Source organism: Malaclemys terrapin, chromosome 21 (assembly GCF_027887155.1).
Source record: "Malaclemys terrapin pileata isolate rMalTer1 chromosome 21, rMalTer1.hap1, whole genome shotgun sequence".
Classification (NCBI taxonomy): domain Eukaryota; kingdom Metazoa; phylum Chordata; order Testudines; family Emydidae; genus Malaclemys; species Malaclemys terrapin.
Genome location: NC_071525.1, coordinates 2711462 through 2734838, shown reverse-complemented (window position 1 = coordinate 2734838; position 23377 = coordinate 2711462). Strand labels below are relative to the sequence as shown.

General features: G+C 46.4%; 1 protein-coding gene across 1 annotated transcript in view; it reads right to left on the bottom strand.

Moving 5' to 3' along the window:
- LOC128827302 (keratin-associated protein 5-5-like) overlaps nucleotides 1-17362 on the bottom strand; it is a 28561-nt gene extending 11199 nt beyond the window's left edge. Inside the window, exons 1-3 of the mRNA XM_054011162.1 lie at nucleotides 17227-17362; nucleotides 5983-6424; nucleotides 377-499 (exon numbers count right to left, since the gene is read on the bottom strand). Of these exons, the coding sequence (XP_053867137.1) occupies nucleotides 377-499; nucleotides 5983-6424; nucleotides 17227-17362 (701 nt within the window). The remainder of the gene's footprint in view (nucleotides 1-376; nucleotides 500-5982; nucleotides 6425-17226) is intronic.
- Between the last annotated feature and the right edge of the window lie 6015 nt (nucleotides 17363-23377).

The window sequence follows — 23377 nt, the reverse complement described above, 5'->3', positions numbered from 1 at the left end:
AATGGGATTTCAGTCCAACCTCCCGCATGTTTGTTCTTTCTGCAGTGGTTTGCAATGGCAATGCTCTCTGGAGAAGTGTTCCTAGTGCACCAGCCTCTGATTCTGCTGAATGTTCTAGTGCATGATGCAAATGAGAAGATGATCCTGTTTGTCTTGATTTTGCAAACCTCAAAGCCTCCTTTGTCTTTCAGTTTTGCCCACTTCCCAGGAAGATGGCTTACCAGCAGCAATGCAAACAGACCTGCCTTCCCCCTCCTTGCTGTGTGACCAAGTGCACTACCAAATGCCTGGATCCCTGCTGCAAAGTCTGTGTGACCAAGTGTGTGACAAAATGCGTGGATCCCTGCTGTAAAGTCTGCGTAAAGAAGTGCACTACATGCGTGCATCCATGCCCGTGCCCATGCCCTCAAAAGTGTATTCCATGTCCTCCGTGCCCTCAAAAGTGTCCTCCATGCCCTCCATGCCCTCCATGCCTTCCAAAATGCCCACCTGTGCAGCACTGTTGCAAAGAAAAGAAGCTCTGTTAATGCCCACGGAACCACCCGACGTCTACGGAATGAAAATGAATTACAGCCCCTCACACAGTAGCTCTCTCCTCACTCTGCTGGTCTGGCATTCCCCTTGCAGTGTGACGTGTAACACTTGTGATGCAGACTCTTTAGTGCTGGTGATTTCCCCCCTCTGGTCTCTTTTCTCATCCCGTCTTTTCATGTAGATGTGCCGTAATAAAAGCTACAATTCATGACATCATCTGCCTCCTGGTGTTTCATTCTCTTCAGAAGTCACATGCGCTCAGACCCAGGTTCTCCTTCCTGGGGTTTCCTTTTAAAAAGACCCTTCCCTAGGAAGTGGTCCGAGGTGCCCAGAAGAAGTGATGGGGTCAGAGGCAGCAAGGAGGAGAAAATCAGGACAGATCCAGGTGTTAAGAACATAAGATCGGCCATACTGGGTCAGACCAATGGTCCATCTAGCCCAGTATCCTGTCTTCTGACAGTGGCCAATGCCAGTTACCCGAGAGGGAATGAACAGAACAGGTAATCATCAAGTGATCCATCCCATAGATGCACGTCCTCTGGAATGGTGGCCGAAGCATGAAGGGAGTGACACATGACACTCAAGCACATCTGGCATGCAAATATCTCGTCACGTCAGCCACAACAGTGCCATACAAACACATGTTCCCACCCCCAGACGACACTGCGAAGAAGCGGGCAGCACCTTGTTGCTAGGTGTGTACATCACTTAGCATAATGGGCTGCTAGGTGCTATGAGAATTCCAAAACATAACAATATTGTCATCTTTGGCCATCAATTTAGAGTGTTCATATCCACCGCTGGCTACAACCTGATGGCCAAATTCATCTCTGGAGTAACTCCATTGATTCCAATGTCAAACTGGGCCAGGAAAAGGAGAGGTATTGCCATGGTGACAGTCAAGCGGCTCAACAGGCAGAACTAGCATAACATAGGGCCAATATATATATATTTTCAGCTATAAAATCCTTTTCTTTGGAAGGAGCAATAAGGCTGAGCTCCACAGGCAATGCCCCATATTCGTTTTCATGCCATGCTCATGGAATACACTGTTCTGAGGGATAGAAGATGAGCCAGTCACTAGGAACCTATGTCAGGAAAATGTCAACGAGGGGCATATGCTGATGCAACACCCCCACAACAGGTCTGCAACTGTTTTTGATCATGGGACGTCAGGGTTATAACTCAGACCTCAACCACCTGAGCTAAGTAGTAACACCATTACCTATAGTAGCCTGTCACCATGAATTCCATTTTCTATTGAGTAGCCACTAGAGAGGGATGCAAGCCACCCAGGACTGTGACAATTGTGAGAGGAGAGCGACAGAGGATCACTGATCTCCTTGTACTCTAACGATTACTCAGGAAAACACAAGCTCTAAAGTACTTTGGATCTGGCACTTTCTCCATACCAAGAATTCTCAACATTGTCTGTAGTCTCCAATATTTGAGGTCATCATCATCTGACATTGTGTCTTCGCTTAGTAGTGGCTTCCTGCCTTTTTGTGCTGCAACTTCATTCTAATTCTAATCCATTCTAATCCACTGGAGATTCCTAGATTCCAAGGCCAGAAGGGACCTCTGGGATCATCTCATCTGATCTCTTGTACAACACTGGCCACAGAAGTATAGACTAACAGATGTATTGGAGCAGTAGTGCCTAACTAGTGCATTTGTTCTCTATTGAGCCAGAGATGTGTCGCCCTTCCCATCCCTCCTGGTTAAAGCTTAGGTCCAAGTCTCTCTGCTGTTGCTAAGGGTTGCCTTTTCAATGGCAGGTTCTCTACTAGGCCCCATGATGCTCCCCAGGCCCAGTATTCTGGTTTATTCACACCAAATTGTAAAAAAGCAAATGGGACTTGAGCACTCGCTATCCTCCCCCGACACCACACGCTCTCGACATATGTCTTAGACTCATAGAACCCAAGGGTTAGAATGCACCATAAGGGTCATCTCGTCTAACCCCCTGCCAAGATGCAGGATTAGTTGTTCCTAACCATCCAAGGCAGATGGCCATCCAGCCTCCTTTTGAAAACCTCCAGTGAAGAAGCTTCTGCCACCTCCCGAGGCAACCTGTACCATTGCCTACTCTTCCTTCCGTTAGGAAGTTTTTCCTGAGATTTAACCTAAATCTGCTCTGCTGTAGTTTGAACCCATTGCCTCTCGTCCTGCCCTCGGTGGCAAAACAGAACAACTTTTCTCCATCTTCTCTCCGACAGCCTTTCAAGTAGTTGAACATCGCTATCATATCCCCCCTTCATCTCCTCTTTTCCAACCTAAACATACCCAGTTCCTTCAGCCTTTGCTCCCGTAGCTTGCGTTCCATCCCTTTGATCATCTTTGTCGCTTCCATCTGGATCCTTTCCCATTTCTCTTTATCCTTTCTAGACAGTCCACAGCGCTTAGTAACTGCTCCCCGACTTACTCCTGAACCCCCTTTCCCTGCATCCCTGTCAATTTTTCTCACATGTGAATATCCTCCCTAATCTACTTCTGTCTGTCTGCTCCCACTCCATACAGCATGCTGCCTAAGACCTCAGCTCCGGCATGTTCAGATACGGCAGCAAGGGGCACAGTATTAGACTGCGGATATGATAGATTAGATCCTATTTCCTCACAGCCCTATTCCCTAGCAGGCTCCTAATGCTCTGAAATTCCCGTGTTACTAAGTATCAGAGGGGTAGCCGTGTTAGTCTGGATCTGTGAAAAGCAACAAAGAGTCCTGTGGCATTTTATAAACTAAGAGATGTACTGGAGCATAAGCTTTCATGGGTGAATACCCACTTTGTCAGATGCATGTCATGGAACTGTCCAGAGGTAGGTATAAATATACAGGTAAGAATCAGTCTGGAGATAACGAGGTTAGTTCAATCAGGGAGGGCGAGGCCCTCTTTTAGCAGTTGAGGTGTGAACACCAAAGGAGGAGAAACTGCTTCTGTAGTTGGATAGCCATTCACAGTCTTTGTTTAATCCTGAGCTGATGGTGTCAAATTTGCAAATGAACTGGAGCTCAGCAGTTTCTCTTTGAAGTCTGGTCCTGAAGTTTTTTTGCTGCAGGATGGCTACCTTAAAATCTGCTATTGTGTGTCCCTGGAGATTGAAGTGTTCTCCTACAGGTTTTTGTATATTGCCATTCCTGATATCTGACTTGTGTCCATTTATCCTTTTATGTAGGGTAGATTTTAACAGAGTTCAAAAAGGAACTAGATAAGTTCCTGGAGGATAAGTCCATCAATGGCTATTAGCCAGGATGGGCAGGGATGGTGTCACTGGCCTCTGTTTCCCAGAAGCTGGGAATGGGTGACGGGATGGATCACTGGATGATTCCCTGTTCTGTTCATTCCCTCTGGGGCACCTGGCACTGGCCACTGCTGGAAGACAGGACACTGGGCTAGATGGACCTTTGGTCTGACCGAGTGGGGTTCTAATACTGACCATTCTTATGTTCCTATGTTTAGACCATTAATGTTTGTTATTGCTGTGGGCACTAAGTGGCTACCCAAGAAAAATGGCACATCACAGCATAGAGAACCTACATAGCAAAGACTTGGAGCTGTAGTAGGGGGGTGGTGTGGCCTAGTGGATAAACACTTGACAGGCAGACAGAGGAGCTGGTCCTCTCCTAGCTCCATCACACACCTGCTGTGTGACCTTGGGTGAGTCCGGCCCCTCCTCATTTTCAGGCTGTTTAGATGGCCAGCTCTTCAGGGGAAGGGACTGTGTCCTGCCGCCTGTCTGTTCAGCACCTGACGCACGCGGCCCCGGTCTCAGCGGGGCCACGAGGAGCTAATGAAATATGAAGAAATAATAATAGCTCTCCTGTAACTTCCCCAGCACTGACACACCCTTAGATGAAAGGCTGGCAAAGAGGTGGGAGGGCTTGGCTGATGCGGGATGAATTATTTTTGGCACCCAGAGAACACTGCAGCATAAGAGAAGCTCAGATGGTCTTTTCTCCTTTGTTTCTTTTTAGGTTCATGGGTTTCTACGAAGTCGCCGAGACTTATCTCGGAATTTTTCTTTCCCCTCTTTTCATGCTATGTGGGAAACACAAGAGAGCTTGAAATGGGTGAGACAGGAGCCAAGCAGTGATTAAAGAGACAAAGAGAAGGCAAAGCAAACACCAGGAGGCAGATGATTCCAGGAATTGCAAGTTAGATTTCAACACAACAATAATGCGAGGTTGGATGGAAGCTGGGGGATGAAATTATTCCAGTGCTGAAGACACGACAGTGGAATTGTACAGAGTGAGTCGCTAGGATGTGAGCAATGTCTGAGGGGTACCTACATGGGAAGGTCCTGATCCCATAAGAGAATTGACAGTCTGTGGAAGGATAAACCTCTGGAACCTTCAGTGAAATAACTAACAAAGCTCAGTAGAACATGAGCGAACAAGAGGAAGAGAACTACAGTAACTTGCAACGGTTTGTCAGATGTGTGAATTTTTGGCAGGGAGGTTGATTAACCATTGAAAAAACATTCCAAGGGAAGGGGGAGGATTCTCCATCACTAAAACATCAAGACCTTTCTGGTCGAGAGGCTTTAGAGAATCACAAGATATGGGATATAAGCGTACAGGGGTAACTGGGTGAAATTCTCTGTGCTGCATTGTACAGGGGGTCAGTCTAGATCCTAATGGTCCCTTCTCGCCTTATGCAATTTACAGGTGAAAATGTAGAGAGGGGAATACAGCAATGCTGAGTTTCCAGCAAATGTGGAACAGAGGGGTACATTTTTAAAGGCAATGCTGATTGCACTTGGTGCTTGCAAAAGTCTCCCCCATAATGTATAGTCCATGTCTGTGCTTATGGATCACATCAGTAACCCGCTATTGAAGGGGGCATGAACTCTGTGGAAGACTAAGATCTATTCTCTTAAAAGAGGCTTTTTTTACTCAACTTCCATTGGTTTTCTAGGACGGCCAAGCCCCAGTTTTCTCTATTCAGTATCCACGACAATAAAAATAAATTGGAGGTAGGTTCGGCTGATGTAATAAGACCTCATTTCAGAGCTTTGGCCCACACTATGGTGACTTCTGCAGCAGGTCCTTCTGCTAAGGAGAATGAAACACCAGGAGGTAGACAATGCCAGGAATCGTAGTTTTTATTGTAGCACATCTCCACTAAAAGACAGGATGGGAAAAGAGACCAGAGGGGGAAAATCACCAACACTAAAGAGTCTACAGCACAGGTGTTACAGGATCTCTCCCAGGCACAGCGGATATCCCAGGGGCAGAAAGACGGTCAGTTACTCGTTACAAGGGAAGGCATTGACCTCTGGATAGGAGAAGCAGAAGCAGTGTGCAGTGTGCGGACAGAGACTGGAAATGTTCCTGGCAACACGTCACACTGCAAGGGGAATGCCAGACCAGCAGAGTGAGGAGAGAACTACTGCGCGAGGGGCTGTAATTCATTTTCATTCCGTAGATGTTGGTGGTTCCGTGGGCACTAACAGAGCTTCTTTTCTTTGCAGCAATGCTGCACAGGTGGGCATTTTGGAGGGCACGGAGGACATGGAGGGCACGGAGGGCATTTTTGAGGGCACGGAGGACACTTTTGAGGGCATGGAGGACATGGAGGGCACGGAGGGCATTTTTGAGGGCACGGAGGACACGGAGGACACTTTTGAGGACATGGAGGACATGGAAGACACTTTTGAGGGCACGGGCATGGACATGGATGCACACATGTAGTGCACTTCTTCACGCAGACTTTACAGCAGGGATCCACGCATTTTGTCACACACTTGGTCACACAGACTTTGCAGCAGGGATCCAGGCATTTGGTAGTGCACTTGGTCACACAGCATGGAGGAGGCAGGCAGGTCTGTTTGCATTGCTGCTGGTAAGCCATCTTCCTGGGACGAGGGCAAAACTGAAAGACAAAGGAGGCTTCAAGATAAGAAAAATCAACGCAAAGAGGATCATCTTCTCATTCGCATCATGCACTAGAACATTCAGCAGAATCAGACACTTCTCCAGAGAGAGCATCGCCATTGCAAACCGCTGCAGAAAGAAGAAGCATGAGGGAGGATGGATTGAAATCCCATTCTGAAGGCTTGCAATGGTATTAGTGAAATAACCTCAATATAGTTCAGCAAAACACTCCTGTGACCACTAATATATTTCTGCAGAAGACAGCAAAACATTCAGTGCAATATGTACTATCAGGTTTAAACAGTTATCCTGAGATTAATAGCAGGGCGAGAGAAACGGAACGTGTTTAGCAGTATTTGTAACCATCAATCATTTCTTCATTCAAATGTTTTTCTGCTGGAAGAGTTAAATAAACCACTCAGTGCTTCTGAATGTGCAGGTGTCACCGGTAGAGATACTCTCTAGAATATCATCATTATCACAGTCTGTAGGGCTGACTGAGCCAACACAGCTGAACTTTTCAAAAGGCCAAATGAACAGTCGGTTTCTTTGGTCTCTTGTGTTCTGAACTAAATGTTCAAGAAGGGAAGTGCATTTGTGCAAATGTTTTCTTCCCAGGTCCTTAGGCTGCACGAATACATCTGGAGTTGTATTTCCAGTACAGAGCAGCTTGACTTTTATGGGTGGTGACTCCTGGAATCTACTTACTACCTTCCTTTAACCGGGAGGATGTGTGCACAGGCAAGGCCTTTAGATTCTCTTCTATTCCCCTGTAGCTCTGCAGCTGGTATAAATCAGTGGAGCTCCATTGACATCCACAGAATGTTGCAGATTTTCATTAGTAAGGAATTGGGTAGTGAGAGGGCAGGTGGTATCAGGAGCGCTGCCAGCTTTTTTGCCACCCTAGGCGGCGGAAGTTCCTGCTCCTAAAATGCCGCCCCCAACAGAGGCGGCAGAAGGTACCACCCCCTGAAATACCACCAACGACAGGAGCGGCCAAAGATCCGGTCGCCGCAGTCGCTGTCCCCAAATATTAGCACCCTAGGCTACTGCCTAGGGTCGCCTAATGGGTTGCGCTGGCCCTGGGTGCTATATCCCCTCCATATATTTTCACTCTGAGTTACTTCCAGACACATCTTACTTGTTTGTCCTCAAGTCTCTGACAGCTCCCTCCGCCTAGATGCTTCTCTTTCCGATTTCTCTCTTCTGAAGCACTGAGCGCCACCCTGCAATTCCCTGTCACACCCACTAATTTAATTTCCTGAATTAAAAAGGGATTCTGAAATCATGGACGGAGAACATTTGGCACAAACAGAGCTTGGTGCCGTGGGAAACATTTCTGTAGAGAGAGCATTGCCATTGCAAACCACTTGAGAAAGAACAAACCTTACAGAGAATGGACTGAAATCCCTGCCTGCAGCCCTGCAATGGGATTAGAGAAATAACAGAAAGATACTTACGCAAAGCCCTCTTGTGAACAGCAAGGAAAGGAAAGCCAGAAATGAAGCCCGGCCTATGAAGTTAGCTCTCCATAATAAGAACAAGACTTACCAAGTCACCAACAGGAGCGAATGAAGAATCCGAGTGGATTGAGGAACACTGGGACACGAGCCTTTTTATATGGTTTGCATGGCCTGCTCCACGGAAATGAGGCACCCCACAGATATGCAGATAGGATTTTTACAATCCTATCTAGTTCCAATGACACAGCCTTCAATTAGTCGTTTCCATCACTCATGTTACTAATTATTTTAAATAATTATTTTAAGCGGATGCACGTTACATATTGGAATAAATGCTCTTTTAAGTTCTCTGCCTGAGCCTCATACTCTATATTAGAAGAAGGCAATTCAATTCACAACAGGATTCTTTGCTTTTCCATAAATTCTTTCTTCAGACTTTCTTGCATCTTCCTCTGAGGCATCTGGTACTGGTTGCTATTGGAGACAGGACACTGGACTGGATGGATCTTTGCTCTGAGCCATGATGGGCATTTCTTCATTCCTGCAAACAGGGACAGCTCCAGGCACCAGCCTACCAAGCATGTGCTTGGGGCGGCACCTGGAGGGGGGCGGCGCTCACCCGGGGAGAGTGGAGCCACAGGGGTCTCGCCGCCCTTCTCCCGGCGCTCCGACCGGCCGGGGAGAGCGGGGCCCCAGCTGGGCTTGCCGCCCTCCCCGCGGCGCTCCAGCCAGCCGGGGAGAGCGGGTCCGCGGCCGGGCTTGGCGCCCTCCCCGCCGCTCTCCCCGGCAGCAGGCGGCGGGAGGCTTTTTTGCCTGGGGCGACAAAAAAGCCAGAGCCGGCCCTGCCTGCAAATGTACAACTTCCCTCCATGATATACCACCCAAGCATCTATAGACACAGAGTTGACCTTCGATTCATGGATTTCCTGGTATTCTTAGCAGGAGGACACTTCAAATCCAGCCCACTCTGTTAACTCTAGAATAAATATTTGTCAGGTGACTCTTGATGATAAGGAGTTTGGCTCTTTATTATCTGACATTGTGTCTTCACTTAGGGGTGGCTCCTTGCCATTTTGCACTGAAATTTCATTCTAATTCTTGTATTTTCTAATGCAGATGGTAAGCTTCTGTGGCAGGGGTCCATCTTGATATATATGGGATGCCAGCACCCCCTAGTGGGGAAAGGAATCTCCTGTCCATCTCCATTATATTACAAAATTTTACATATCTAACATGCCATCAACATGAGTGTGGAATGGGAATGATGCTAATATGGACTGGAAAAACCATGTTTGTGATCCTGTTGCCACCGACGTGGACTGTTCTGAAGAATAATGTCAAGGAATGAAAGTTTTAATGTATTTCAGTTAGGAAACGGGAACCAATCTATGCATGTGTCAGCAAGCTCATGTTCCCTTTTCACCTATAGTGGGGTCTGTCTTTCTTTCTTGATTAGAAGCCATGGCAGAGATTTATTGAGATTGTAACATCTTTGGGACAGGAACGAAACCTAACAAAGCAGGTCCTAGGTCCTCTTCCACAATGCACCACATTGTGCGCTGGATTCTGCCAGCTTTTCCCATGCTAAGTTACCCTTTTCTCGGAGGCCGTACCACTGATTTCCATGCGTGTACCCATAGAGTGAAGTGATACTCCAGCCTGAGAAAGCCGAAGCTCTCCTCCTTGGATTTCTATGACCCTACTTCCTAGACACCCACTCGCTGCTTGTGGGCTCAGCCCCTTAGGGTCTAGCAGTGAGTCCTGAAGAGCCAAATTCGCAGAAAAGATTAAAGTGAAAGTGACTGTAACACAAGCAGAGTGATTCCAGGAAAAGTTATTTCAGGAGAATGTTATCTGAACGCAAAGCTTCTTCCCTGTGCTTTCCATGTTACAGCTCATCTCTCTCCATTCCATTGGTAGGGAAATAATAATTTCTGACAAAAACAGACCCGTTAGGAGAGTTACTTGGAGTGTGCTCAGATGCCAGGCAATTAGAAATAGTGAAGAGTGGTAGACTATTTTTAATTTAATGATTTGTATTACTGCAGTTTCAAGAGGCCCCAACCGTGACAGGAAACCCATTGTGGTAGATGCTGTACAAACACATAGTCCCTACCCCAAAGATTTTAATCTAGACAGACAAGGTTTGGAGGGGAAAGAGGCATAGGGAGGTGAAATGACTTGCCCACGATCACACAGGTCGTCAGTGGCAGAGGCAGGGATATAGTCCAAGTCTCCTGACTCTCAGTGCAATGCCGTACCCAGGAGATCCCTCTGCTTCCTGTAAGGTATTTAATTATTGTGACTCACTAGGGGACAGATTCGTTTATTAGAAGAATCCAGAGATATTTTCCAGCCCCTCTCCTCCAGGTAGGACCTGGCTCCTGGAACCCTGAGGCCTGCTGGTGAGAATAACACACTGGAATTCCAAAGAGGAAGATACACCCATATCGGCAGCTTCAGAGGCTGAGTCACAGGGTCTTGAATCCAGCTGGTGCCATCTGAACCCACAGGCGGATCACACACCACAGGGCCTTGCAGCATGTGAGTTCACAGTGCCCATTAACTGACTAAGCGAGAATAACCAGTCACGCAAAAGGAATGGTCTGAAAGATGCCCTAGAATGGGCTCTCAATGACCCAGAAGTGCTTGGGATTTTGGTTTTCGGTGTCATGACAGTGATGGCACCTGCAGTAGCACAGCACCCCCTAGTGCCAGAGAGTGAGTTGGTTTTGTATCAAATTAGAGAAGTGTCTCCCATCCTATCCTATCCCTTCTGGTTATGGGATTCGGTCAAAGTCTCTCTGCTGTTGGTAAGGGTTGGCTTTCAATGGCAGGCTCTCTGCTAGACCCATCTGACCCTCCCCAGGCCCAATATTCCGTTGTATTCACATCAAGCCGTAAAAAGTAAATGGGCCTTGAGCATTAGCTATCCTCCCCCAACATTACACATACTAACTCATCTTTAGGAACAGGAGTACTTGTGGCACCTTAGGGCTGGTCTACACTGGGGGGGGATTGATCCAAGATACGCAACTTCAGCTACACGAATAGCGTAGCTGAAGTCGAAGTGTCTTGGATCGAATTACCTGGGGTCCAGACAGCGCGGGATCGATGGCCGCGGCTCCCCCGTCGACTGCGCTACCGCCGCTCACTCTGGTGGAGTTCCGGAGTCGACGGTGAGCGCGTTCGGGGATCGATTGCTACCCGCCCATACGGCGGGTAGTGAAGACGTACCCTTAGAGACTAACAAATTTATTTGAGCATAAGCTTTCATGGGCTACAGCCCACTTCTTCGGATGCATAGAATGGAACATATATTGAGGAGAGAGATATATATACACAAACAGAGAACATGAAAAGGTGGGAGTTGTCTTACCACCTCTGAGAGGCCAACTCTGTAGCTCACGAAAGCTTATGCTCAAATAAATGTGTTAGTCTCTAAGGTGCCACAAGTACTCCTGTTCTTTTTGCGGATACAGACTAATACGGCCGCTACTCTGAAATAAATCTTCTTTGTAACTACCCCATGACTTCAGAGGCCATGTCCCCCGCCTGCTCCTTAACCCCCTGTGCCTCCATCAATTTTCCTCCCACTTTGATACCCACCCCTGTCCAAACCCACCTACTTCTGTCTCCCTGTTCCCTCTCCATACAGCATGCTCAGACACTGCGGCCATGGACAGAGACTAAGAACCCAGCTATGACAGACTAGATCCTACTTCTTCAGAGCCTTAATTCCTCACAGCCCTGCACTCTCTAGCAGGTGCCTAAGCACCGGGAAACCTGTGTTGCACAAGACCGGTGTCGGGTGCCAGAGCACAAGAGGTGTGACTCTGAGGGGTAAAGACCAGAGACGGAGAGGAATTATTTCAGCTCAGTACTAATGTGGACACGAGAACAAATGGATATAAACTGGCCGTCGGGAAGTTTAGGCTTGAAATTAGATGAAGGTTTCTAACCATCAGAGGGGTGAAGTTCTGGAACAGCCTTCCGAGGGAAACAGTGGGGGCGAAAGACCTCTCTGGCTTTAAGATGAAGCTTGATAAGTTTATGGAGGGGATGGTTTGATGGGATAACGTGATTTTAGTCAATAGGTCAATAACGTGCCATCGCTGGTAATTAGTAACAATGATCAATGATGGGATATTAAAAGTTACTACAGAGAACTTTTTCCGGAGGGTCTGGCTGGAGAATCTTGCCCGCATGCTCGGGGTTCAGCTGATCGCCATATTTGGGGTCGGGAAGGAATTTTCCTCCCGGGTAGATTGGCAGAGGCCATGGAGGTTTTTCGCCTTCCTCTGCAGCATGGGGTAGGGGTCACTTGCTGGGCAGGGGTCGCTTGCTGGAGGATTCTCTGCGACTTGAAGTCTTTAAATCATGATTTGGGGACTCCAACAGCTGAGTCAAGGGAGAGAATTATTCCAGGAGTGGGTGGGTCAGCTTTTGTGGCTTACATCATGCGGGAGGTCAGACTAGATGATCATAATGGTCCCTTCTGACCTTAAAGTCTATGAATCTATGAGTAAGTGCAAGCCATCCCCGCCGTGGGGGTACAGACATTGATACACGGGGCCAAAGCTTTTTGAGTAGCACTGGAATGGGTTACCTTGGGAGGTGGTGGAACCTCCTTCCTTAGAGGTTTTTAAGGCCCGGCTTGACAAAGCCCTGTCTGGGATGATTTATTTGGGGGATTGGTCCTGCTTTGAGCAGGGGGTTGGACTAGATGACCTCCCGAGGTCCCTTCCAACCCTGATATTCTTTGATTCTATGATTCTTAGCTGGTTGGTGTGGCCTAGTAGATACTTGACTGGAAGTCTGTTCCCAGCTCTGTCACTGGCCTACTGGGTGACCTCGGGCGAGTTATTTCCCCTGTGGTTCTTGGTCTATTTAGATTGCAAGCTCTTCAGAGCAGGACTGTGTCTTGTGGAGTGGCTGCTCAGCCCCGGACAGAATGGGGCCTGGAACTCTTAAAAAGACAGAGAAGATCAAGGAAACACTAGGAGGCAGATGAGGCATTGCAAGTTTGATTTAAGCTCAGCCACAATTAAATGTTGGGATGGGAGCTGGGGAAACAAATTATTCCACCACTGACTATGCTACAGTTGAATTGTACAGAGTGATTCACTAGGGTATGAGCAATATCCCCGAGGATCAGAGCCAGTCGGTTACATATTACGTGAGAAGACTCTGATCCCTACACATTAGTAAGAGAATTAACATAAAACTCCGGCGGTTTCAGAGAAATCACGAACAAAGGTAAAGCCGGGAGAACATGAGCTAAGCAGGAGGAGGAGAAGTAAATTGCACAGCAACATGGGATTTGCTTTTCATTCCGTGACTGTTGATGGTTCTGTGGCTGCAAAGAGTGCTTTCCTTTCTTACATGGCTAAGTTCTAAAAAGGTGTCCCAATCTTCACAGCAGCAGTATAAGAGAAGGATATCCTGGCTATTTCCATCTTCTTTTCAGGATCAATTTAGACACAAGTGGTTGTCGAACTCTCTGACAAATCTCAGAATTTGTTAGAAAATCATTCCATTTAAAACCTTGTATTTCTTAAGGCATTTAGGTGTCTGTCTGAACCTATGGTGGGTTTCACACCCATACGTTAAGACGGATATAGCATTTGAGCTGAAGATTCATGTGTTGGGCTTTAAGTTATAGATTTTTCATGGCCAAATCCCCATTAAGCTGGTGAAGGCAGCTACCACCTTGCCAATTTGTGATGCTATTTAGGCTTTCAGGACACTGGACAGAGCTGGGACAATCAGGTGTGGTCCAGCGAGATCCTTCTGTGACTGGATGACATGCTCAGTTTTGCTGAGGGTTCAAATCAGCCACCGGAGACACATGCTACGGAGCAAATTCATCACGTGCATAATTCCATTGCCCTTCATGATTCTGAGAAACTGGGCAAGGAAAACAAAAGCCCATGGCTATTCCTCATGCTGAGAGGTTTTCTTAGCAATCCTGTGTTTTGGTGGTGACTGATGGGTAAAGTGATGTCACCTGGACCGAGCTAAGGTAAAGATATCATCGTGAAAATGAAATGTCTATCATTAAAAAGGTATTAACATTCTATGATTAATATTTCTTTTAACTTGGAATAAAATAACTTCCTTCTAAAGGAGGGAAAAGAGTCCAGAGACAATGTTCTGTGTTTGTTTTCCTGAGATTCACATGGTATATCTGTGCCATTCAGCACAATAGCAACATACGAGCATTGTATTCTATTCCATTGTATTCTATTGTATTCTAGTCTATTGTTTATAGTTTCTGGTAAAGGGCTTAACATCTGACGCATTCCAGTAGTGCCATAAGCAATATGATTCACCTCTTTCATGTGGTTTATTCATTCGGTCATCTGCTTGCGAGGGGTATCACCTATGGTTTGTTCTTTCTCTCATCCGCTTCCCTGAGGAGTTGCGTGGGAAGTGCAGTTTTGTTTTGGTAGGGTTTGGTTTATGAGGATTGCTTTGAAATGTACACCCCCCACTGCGTGTCTATGTTAGAGAAGGGAGGTCAAACAATTCCGTGTCAGCCACTTGTAGCGTGATATGGTTTCTGGTGGTCCTTTGTTCCTGAGCGAGTTCATTCCAGACTCAGACCCGGTCCCTGTGAAAGCTCTGTCTCCTAACCAGATGACTTTACTCCCTTTCTACCAGTTGAAGCCCTTTTGTCTCTAAGATTAATTGAGCTATTGGTGCAATGTACTTAATTATCTTAAAATGAGCTGGAAAAGTCACACAGTTCGGTGAGATGGTGACCAAACGGGGTAATTAATTCTTTTCCTCAAGAGCCCAGAGAACAGGAAGCACGGTCTGATTCTTTTGGGAGTGCTGTCCTTTTTACCTCGGAAGGCAAGAATCCTGAACAAGAAGAACAGGTGGTGAAAATTTTCCCATGTAAACATTAGGAGGTTTTGAATATGTATAGCTAAGTTAGTCCCGGTCCTACAGACTGAATTTGGAAGAGAGGGCTACATGCGAAAGCGCTGAATCAAAGATTCATAGAAAAGGGTAAAGAGAAACTGATCACACAGTGTTTCACTCTCTGCCTTTTGTCTTACAGATCAAATCCACATGACTGCTAGACAAATAGAGAATTTTTGAGGTAACCTGGCAGGTTCTCTCTGAATCCCAGTTTCACACATTAGCTTAACTACCCATGGAAAGGCAGCCCTATTTCTGCTGTTTCCCAACTTTTGAGCGCTTGACTTTAGATGTATAAGATTCCTTTATTCTAGCCACAGCGTTTTTCCCTGCTGGAACAAGCCCCAATCACTTATGCTTGAAGTGGAGCACAGTTTTGGGAAGATGCCCAATTTCGAATGAAAGCTTCCGAGTGGTGGCGAATCGACGCTCTCCTTTGGGAAGCTGTTCAAGTGCTTAACGACTCTTTGGAGCTCAGAATTTTGCATCTTATTCCCACTTGGACTTTTTTAAAACTTCAACTCCCAGCTATTGGCTCTCGTTGTGTCCTTGTATGACACATTAAAGAGATCTCTAGCGTACATGGAGGGAAGCGATAGCTTATGGTTTATAGGAACTTATTGAAAACGTCCTCAATATTGGTATTCCACTTCCATGGCCATTTCAGCACAGTTCCGCAGAGACAGAGAACAGTCCAGTCTCCCGTGTTCCCTGCAGCTTCTGCTCCTCCTGGCTTCCTGCAGCACCCCACTTCTTCTGGGCACCAGAAGGGAATGGGTCTGTTCAAAGGAAGGAAAATCTGGGTCTGAGAGCATGTGACGGCTGGAGAGAATGAAGTACCCGAAGAAGAGCTCCGTGTGGCTCAAAACCTGGTGTCTGTCACCAACAGATGTTGGTGCAAGAAAAGATATATTAGCTCAACCAATGTATATCTGAAACAGCAGGAGGCAGACAATACTGTAAATCATAGCTTTATTTCCTGCACATCTACATTACAAGACGGGATGGGAAAAGAGATCAGATGGGGAAATTTTCCAACAACAACCAGTCTGCAGCACAAGTGTTACAGGATCTCTTTTTCAGCCATATGCAATACCCCAGGGGTACAAAGTCGGTTGGTTACATATTCCAAGGGAAGGCCTGGGTCTCTAGGCACTGATAACAGAAGGAGTTTACAAAGTAAGGACAGAGATTGGAAACATTCATAGATTCATAGATTCATAGATTCATAGATTATAGGACTGGAAGGGACCTCGAGAGGTCATAGAGTCCAGTCCCCTGCCCGCATGGCAGGACCAAATACTGCCTAGACCATCCCTAATAGACATTTATCTAACCTACTCTTAAATATCTCCAGAGACGGAGATTCCACAACCTCCCTAGGCAATTTGTTCCAGTGTTTAACCACCCTGACAGTTAGGAACTTTTTCCTAATGTCCAATCTAGACCTCCCTTGCTGCAGTTTAAACCCATTGTTTCTGGTTCTATCCTTAGAGGCTAAGGTGAACAAGTTCTCTCCCTCCTCCTTATGACACCCTTTTAGATACCTGAAAACTGCTATCATGTCCCCTCTCAGTCTTCTCTTTTCCAAACTAAACAAACCCAATTCTTTCAGCCTTCCTTCATAGGTCATGTTCTCAAGATCTTTAATCATTCTTGTTGCTCTTCTTTGGACCCTTTCCAGTTTCTCCACATCTTTTTTAAAATGCGGCGCCCAGAACTGGACACAATACTCCAGCTGAGGCCTAACCAGAGCAGAGTAGAGCGGAAGAATGACTTCTCGTGTCTTGCTCACAACACACCTGTTAATGCATCCCAGAATCATGTTTGCTTTTTTTGCAACAGCATCACACTGTTGACTCATATTTAGCTTGTGGTCCACTATAACCCCTAGATCCCTTTCTGCCGTACTCCTTCCTAGACAGTCTTTTCCCATTCTGTATGTGTGAAATTGATTTTTCCTTCCTAAGTGGAGCACTTTGCATTTGTCTTTGTTAAACTTCATCCTGTTTAACTCAGACCATTTCTCCAATTTGTCCAGATCATTTTGAATTATGACCCTGTCCTCCAAAGTAGTTGCAATCCCTCCCAGTTTGGTATCATCCGCAAACTTAATAAGCGTACTTTCTATGCCAATATCTAAGTCGTTGATGAAGATATTGAACAGAGCCAGAAACACGTCACACTGCAAGGGGAATGCCAGACCAGTGCAGTGAGGAGAGAACTACTGCGCGAGGGGCTGTAATTCATTTTCATTCCGTAGACGTCGGTGGTTCCGTGGGCACTAACAGGGCTTCTTTTCTTTGCAACAGTGCTGCACAGGTGGGCATTTTGGAAGGCAGGGAGGGCATGGATCCACGTGCTTAGGAGGACACAAGCATGGATGCACACATCTAGTGCACTTCTACACGCAGACTTTACAGCAGGGATCCAGGCATTTTGTCACACACTTGGTCACACAGACTTTGCAGCAGGGATCCAGGCATTTGGTAGTGCACTTGGTCACACAGCAAGGAGGGGGAAGGCAGGTCTGTTTGCATTGCTGCTGGTAAGCCATCTTCCTGGGACGTGGGCAAAACTGAAAGACAAAGGAGGCTTCACGATATGCAAAATCAAGGCAAACAGCATCATCTTCTCATTAGCATCATGCACCAGAACATTCATTATAATCAGAGGCTGGTGCACTCGGGAACACGTCTCCAGAGAGAGCATCGCCATTGCAAACCACTGCAGAAAGAAAAAGCACGAGGGAGGATGGACTGAAATCCCATTCTGAAGGCTTGCAATGGGATTAGTGAAATAACCTCAATATAGTTCAGCAAAACACTCCTGTGACCACTCATATATTTCTGCAGAAGAAAGAAAAAACGAAATCCCAGCCATAAAATTAGCTCCCAACAATCAGAACGAGGCTTACCCAATTCACCAAACGGGAGCAACTGAAGAAGCCAAGCGGATTGAAGTGGCTAGAAGTGGTGCCTGGAAGCTGGTGCCCAGAAGACTTGCTGGGGCTGCAGGAAGCCAGGAGGAGCAGAGGCAGCAGGGAACACGGGAGAGAGGCCCGTAATCTGCTTCTGCGGGACTGCGGTGAAATAACTGAGCAAAAGCCTGCCTAACACAGAACTCTAGTTGGCCATGGACGTGAAATACCAATATTGAGGACCTGTTTTATGTATATATTCCTATAACCCGAAAGAATATTCCTATACCCTGGACAGAACAAGAGCCAGTGGCTGGGAATTGAAGTTTAAAAAAATTCCAGGTGGAAATAAGACACAAAATTCTGAGCTAGAAATAGTCATTGTCCGCTGGGACAGCTTCCCAGTGGATAGGGTGGATTTGCCACCACTTGGGAGCTTTAAATCAACATTGGGCATCTTCCTGAAACTAAGCACTACAAGGGATTGGGTTTGTTGCAGCAGGAAGAAAAGCTATGGCTTGTTCTAGGCGAGATCTGTCTCGGTAGGTCATGCAGTCTCTACAATCAATTCAGCGACCTCACATGTATTACTCATGAAGCATCCAAAGTCAAGCACTCAAAGTTGGGAAATGCCAGAAATGGGATTGCCTGTCCATGGGTAGTAAGCTAATGAGTGATACCAGGATACAGGTGGAACCTGCCTGTTCCTCCCACCCCCAAAATGCTCCTATTCTTTGGGCCCTTGAGGAAAAGAGTTAATTACTCAGTTTGGTAAGAGATGTTGCCATCTCACCAAAGTGTGTGACCTTTCCAGCCCATTTTAGGGTAATTAAGTACATTGCACCAATATCTTAATAAATCTTAGAGAGGAAAGGGCTTGAAATGTCATGAAGGGAGTAAAGCTCATCTGGTTAGGAGACAGAGCTTTCACAGGGACCGGGTCTGAGCCTAGAATGAACTTGCTCAGGATTGAAGGACCACAAGACACGATATAATGCTAGAAGTGCCTGGCACAGAATTGTTTGACCTCCTTTCTCTAAGGCTATGTATGCACTACAGCAGAGGTCGGTATATGTTGTGTCACTCAGGGGTGGGACTATGTCACCCTTCTGAGCGATGGAAGGTACACCGACCTAAGCGCTGGTGTGAACAGAGCTACGTCGGCAGGAGAGCTCACACCGACATAGCTACCGCTGCTTGCGAGAGTTGGAGTAATTAGGTCGACGGAGGGCTCTCTCCCGTCAGCTTATAACATCTGCATTAGCAGCACTAAAGTGGAGAAGCTGCAAGCTCTGTAGTGTAGCCGTAACATAAACAGATAGTAGGATGTACATGTAAAAAATAAAATCCCCATATACAAACCCCAACCAAAACAAAACTGCACTTCCCACAATTCCCCTTTGACAAGGATGAGAGAAAGAAGAAACTAATCCGGGGATGCTGAAAGTTGATAAAGCACCTGTGACAGAGGTTAGTCAGCTTGCTCAAGAAACTACTGGAAGGTGTCAGATGATGAGGATGATACAAGAACCTAGAAACAATGAAACAAACCTTTGGAGTTCAGTCTTCTCTCACTTTTTGAACAAGGAATTTCTATTCCAAGTGAAACCACATATGAATCACACACACTGAACAACTTTCTACAAGGAGAGATTTTGTTTCCATAATGAGATTTTTTATTTTAGTGACTACATCACTTTACCCATCAAACAGCGCTAACACACAGGGGGATTTTTAAGAAAGCCCTTCAGAATGAGGTGTAGTCATGGGCTTTTGTATCCCTTCCTCGATTTCACAGGGTTATGGCAGTCGATGGATTTATGCAAGAGATTAATTTGGGCCGTAGTGTGTTTCCCTGGTGGCTGATTTGAACCCTCCACAAAACTGACCATTGCATCCAGTCATGGAAAGATCCCCGTCGTATGGCACCAGCTGTCTCCCTCTCTATTCCTGGAAGAGATATTTAGCAACATGGGTCGCCATGCTTAGGAACCTGCTGTGAAGAAATAGGATCTAGTCTGTCATAGCTGGGTTCTTAGTCTCTGCCCATGGCCGCAGTGTCTGCGCATGCTGTATGGAGAGGGAGCAGGGAGACAGAAGTAGGTGGGTTTGGACAGGGGTGGACATCAAAGTGGGAGGAAAATTCTCAGGGTGGCCAAGGCTGTGGTGGAACAGGCTGGGGACATGGCATCCGAAGTTACAGAGGAGTTACCCAGACTGATGCAGAGAGTGTGTTTCAGGACGGCAGCTAACCTTCACGGCCCATTTGCTTTTTTTATGATTTGATGTGAACCCACCGGAATATTGGTCCTGGGGAGAGTCAGATGGGTCTAGCAGAGAGCCTGCCATTGAAGGGGAACCCTTACCAACAGCAGAGAGGCTTTGACCGAATCCCATAACCAGGAGAGATGTGACAGGCGATGTTTCTCTGACTCGATACCGAACCAATGCCCTGGTGCAGCACTCGGGGATGCTGTGCTGTTGGGGGTGCCGTCTTTGCGTTGACATTTAAAATGAAAATCCCCAAACAATCGTAGGCATTAAGAACCCACCCAAAGACGTCTTTCAGCCCCTTCCTCTTGTGTCACTTGTTATTCCCGCTTAATCAGTTAATGGGCACTATGGACTCTCCCGCTGCAAGGCCCTGAGCGTGTGTGATCCTCATGTGAGGTGGTGACTCAGCTGCTGAATGTGTCAACATGGGTGTGACTTCCTCTTTGGAATTCCAGTGTGTCGGTTTTTACCAGCTGGGCCTCCGGATTCCAGGAGCCCAGACCGTATCTGCAGGAGATGGAGTTGGGAAATTACCTCTGTCGGGATTGTTCCGATAAAGGAGACTTTCCCCTAGTGAGTCACAATAATTAAATACCTTGTAGAAGGAAGCGTGATGTAGAGGATATAAGCCATTGTATTGCGAGTGAGGAGAATGCGATATATTCCTGGCTTTGCCACTGACCTACTGTGTGACCTTGGGCAAGTCACTTCACCCCGGGCTGTACAAGCACATACAAATATGGTTCCTGTCCCAGTGAGCTTCCAAGCTATTTTAATCTCTGCAATAGCCTCTCCTTTAGAAAGAAAGAGAAAGAAAGAAAGAAAGAAAGAAAGAAAGAAAGAAAGACGCTTCCTGACACATACCTGGCTAGGTTCTCATCTCCTGATTTAAACAAATTAAAACTTTCCAACTTGTCATTCATATTCAGAACACTTCACTGTCCTGTGTAAACAGGATAACACCACCACCAGGTGGTTCGCTCCATGTTTTCAGTCATTACAGCGCTGACCTAATGATGGAATTAGTCAATTTGGTAAAAATTGTCACCAGAACACAGAATCTCATGACTTTTCCTGTCAATATTGTTGGGATTCCCCCAAGACCTATTCCACTTGCTTCCCCAAGAGTTCAGCTCGGCTCCAGTTTTGTCACTCAGCTTCCTTTGTTTTGCAAACAGCAAAGGTACACGGAGTTGATCCTCCTCAAGCCTAGGGCATAGGTGTGGGGCATACCACACAGCCAATGTTACACAGCCAACCTCTTCCTTTATACGTATTTATACATTCCATTGCATTTACTGTTCATTGCATCACACATCTGGGGCCAGTCCCTGTAAAGCATGCTCTGGCCACCTACGCCTTACTCCTTACATCATCTTATGTTCCAGGCTTATCTTATCCACTGTTATCTTGTCCATTGTCAGTGGTTCCTATGGTGTTCCCCTTACCTCAGCTAGGACAGACATTCTGTTTCCAGGTTGTTTATCCATTTACCTCCCTCATTCTGCCTTCCCAGAAATGAGGCCTCACCCATGGCCAATTACTCATGTCAAGCCAGACCTACACATTGTAGGATAATTGAAATTCCATGCTCATACTCCTGGCATCTTAGCCCTGGTCTACACTGGGGGGGAATCGATCAAAGTTACGCAATTTAGCTAAGTGAATAACGTAGCTGAAGTCGACGTACTTAGATCGACTTACTGTGGTGTCTTCACTGCAGTGAGCCGACTGCTGCCGCTCCCCCATCGACTCTGCCTGTGCCTCTCGCGGCGCTGGAGTACAGGAGTCGACGGGAGAGGGTTTGGGGGTTGATTTATCGCGTCTAGACTAGACATGATAAATCGATCCCTGCCGGATCGATTGCTGCCCGCCGATCCGGCAGTAGTGTAGACATACCCTTAGGTATGTAAAAGATGTTAACGTAATGGAAATGGATAGGAGACTGCTATCAATTTAGGGGGCACTGGCACCCCATATGTATAAAGAGGGACCTCCACTACAAAGAGTTTACAATCTATATTAGATTAGCAGAGATTAGGATTAGAATGAAGTTCCAGTGCAAAATGGCAAGAAGCCACCACTAGGTGAAGACACAATGTCAAAGAATAAAGACCCAAACTTCCTATCATTGGGAGTTACCTGACAAATCTTTATTTTAGCAGGACGAACAGCGTGAAGAGTGTCCTTCTGGGGAATCCAGGATTCCAATGGCAACTCTGTGCCTATGCCATGAAGGGGATTTGTACATTAGCAGGAATAGAGCAATACACATAGTGGGTCAGCCCACAGATCCATCTAGTTCAGTATCCTGTCTCCGACAATGACTAGGATCAGATGCCTCAGAGGAAGATGCAAGCAAGCATGCAGAAGGAATTTATAGAAATCCATAAGAATTCATTTATTAAAGCAAAGAATCCAGTTCTTTATTGAATTATTTTTTTCCAATTTGAATTACATAGATCAAGTGTTACAAGTTACTCACAGCATTTCCTCAAATAATGTCACACGTGTCTCTTTAAAATAATTATAATTATTAAAATAATTATTAAAAATAGTGATGCAACCAAGCAATTGAAGACTCTGTACATGGACAAGGTTTGGATTGTGAAAAACCTCAACCCCATAGCTCTGAGGTGTCTCATTTCCGGACACCAGGCCACGGAAACCATATAAAAAGGCTCACACCTCAATGCTCCTCAATCCACTTGGCTTCTTCGCTTGCTCCCGTCGGTGAATTGGGTAAGTCTCCCTCTGATTATTGGGAGCTAACTTTATGGCTGGGATTTCATTTTTTGCTTTCTTCTTCTGAAATTTATTACTGCTCACAAGAGGGCTTTGCTTAAGTATCTTGACTTTAATTCGCTAATCCCATTAATGGGCTTCACAACGGGATTTCAGTGCATCCTCCTTCGTGCTTGTTCTTTCTGAAGTGGTTTGGAATGGCGACGCTCTCTCTGGAGAAGTGATCCCTAGTGCACCAGCCTCTGATTCTGCTGAATGTTCTGGTGCATGAAGCTAATGACAAGATGATGCTGTTTGTCTTGATTTTGCAAACCTTGAAGCCTCCTTTGTCTTTCAGTTTTGTCCACGTCCCAGGAAGATGGCTTACCAGCAGCAATGCAAACAGCCCTGCCTGCCTCCTCCATGCTGTGTGAAGCAGTGCAAGACTAAATGCGTGGATCCGTGTCCGTGTCCTCCTCAGTGCGTGGATCCGTGCCCTCCATGCCCTCCTAAGTGTGTGGATCCGTGCCCTCCTAAGTGCGTGGATGTGTGCCCTCCTAAGTGTGTGGATCCATGCCCTCCTAAGTGTGTGGATCCATGCCCTCCTAAGTGTGTGGATCAATGCCCATGCCCTCCTAAGTGCGTGGATGTGTG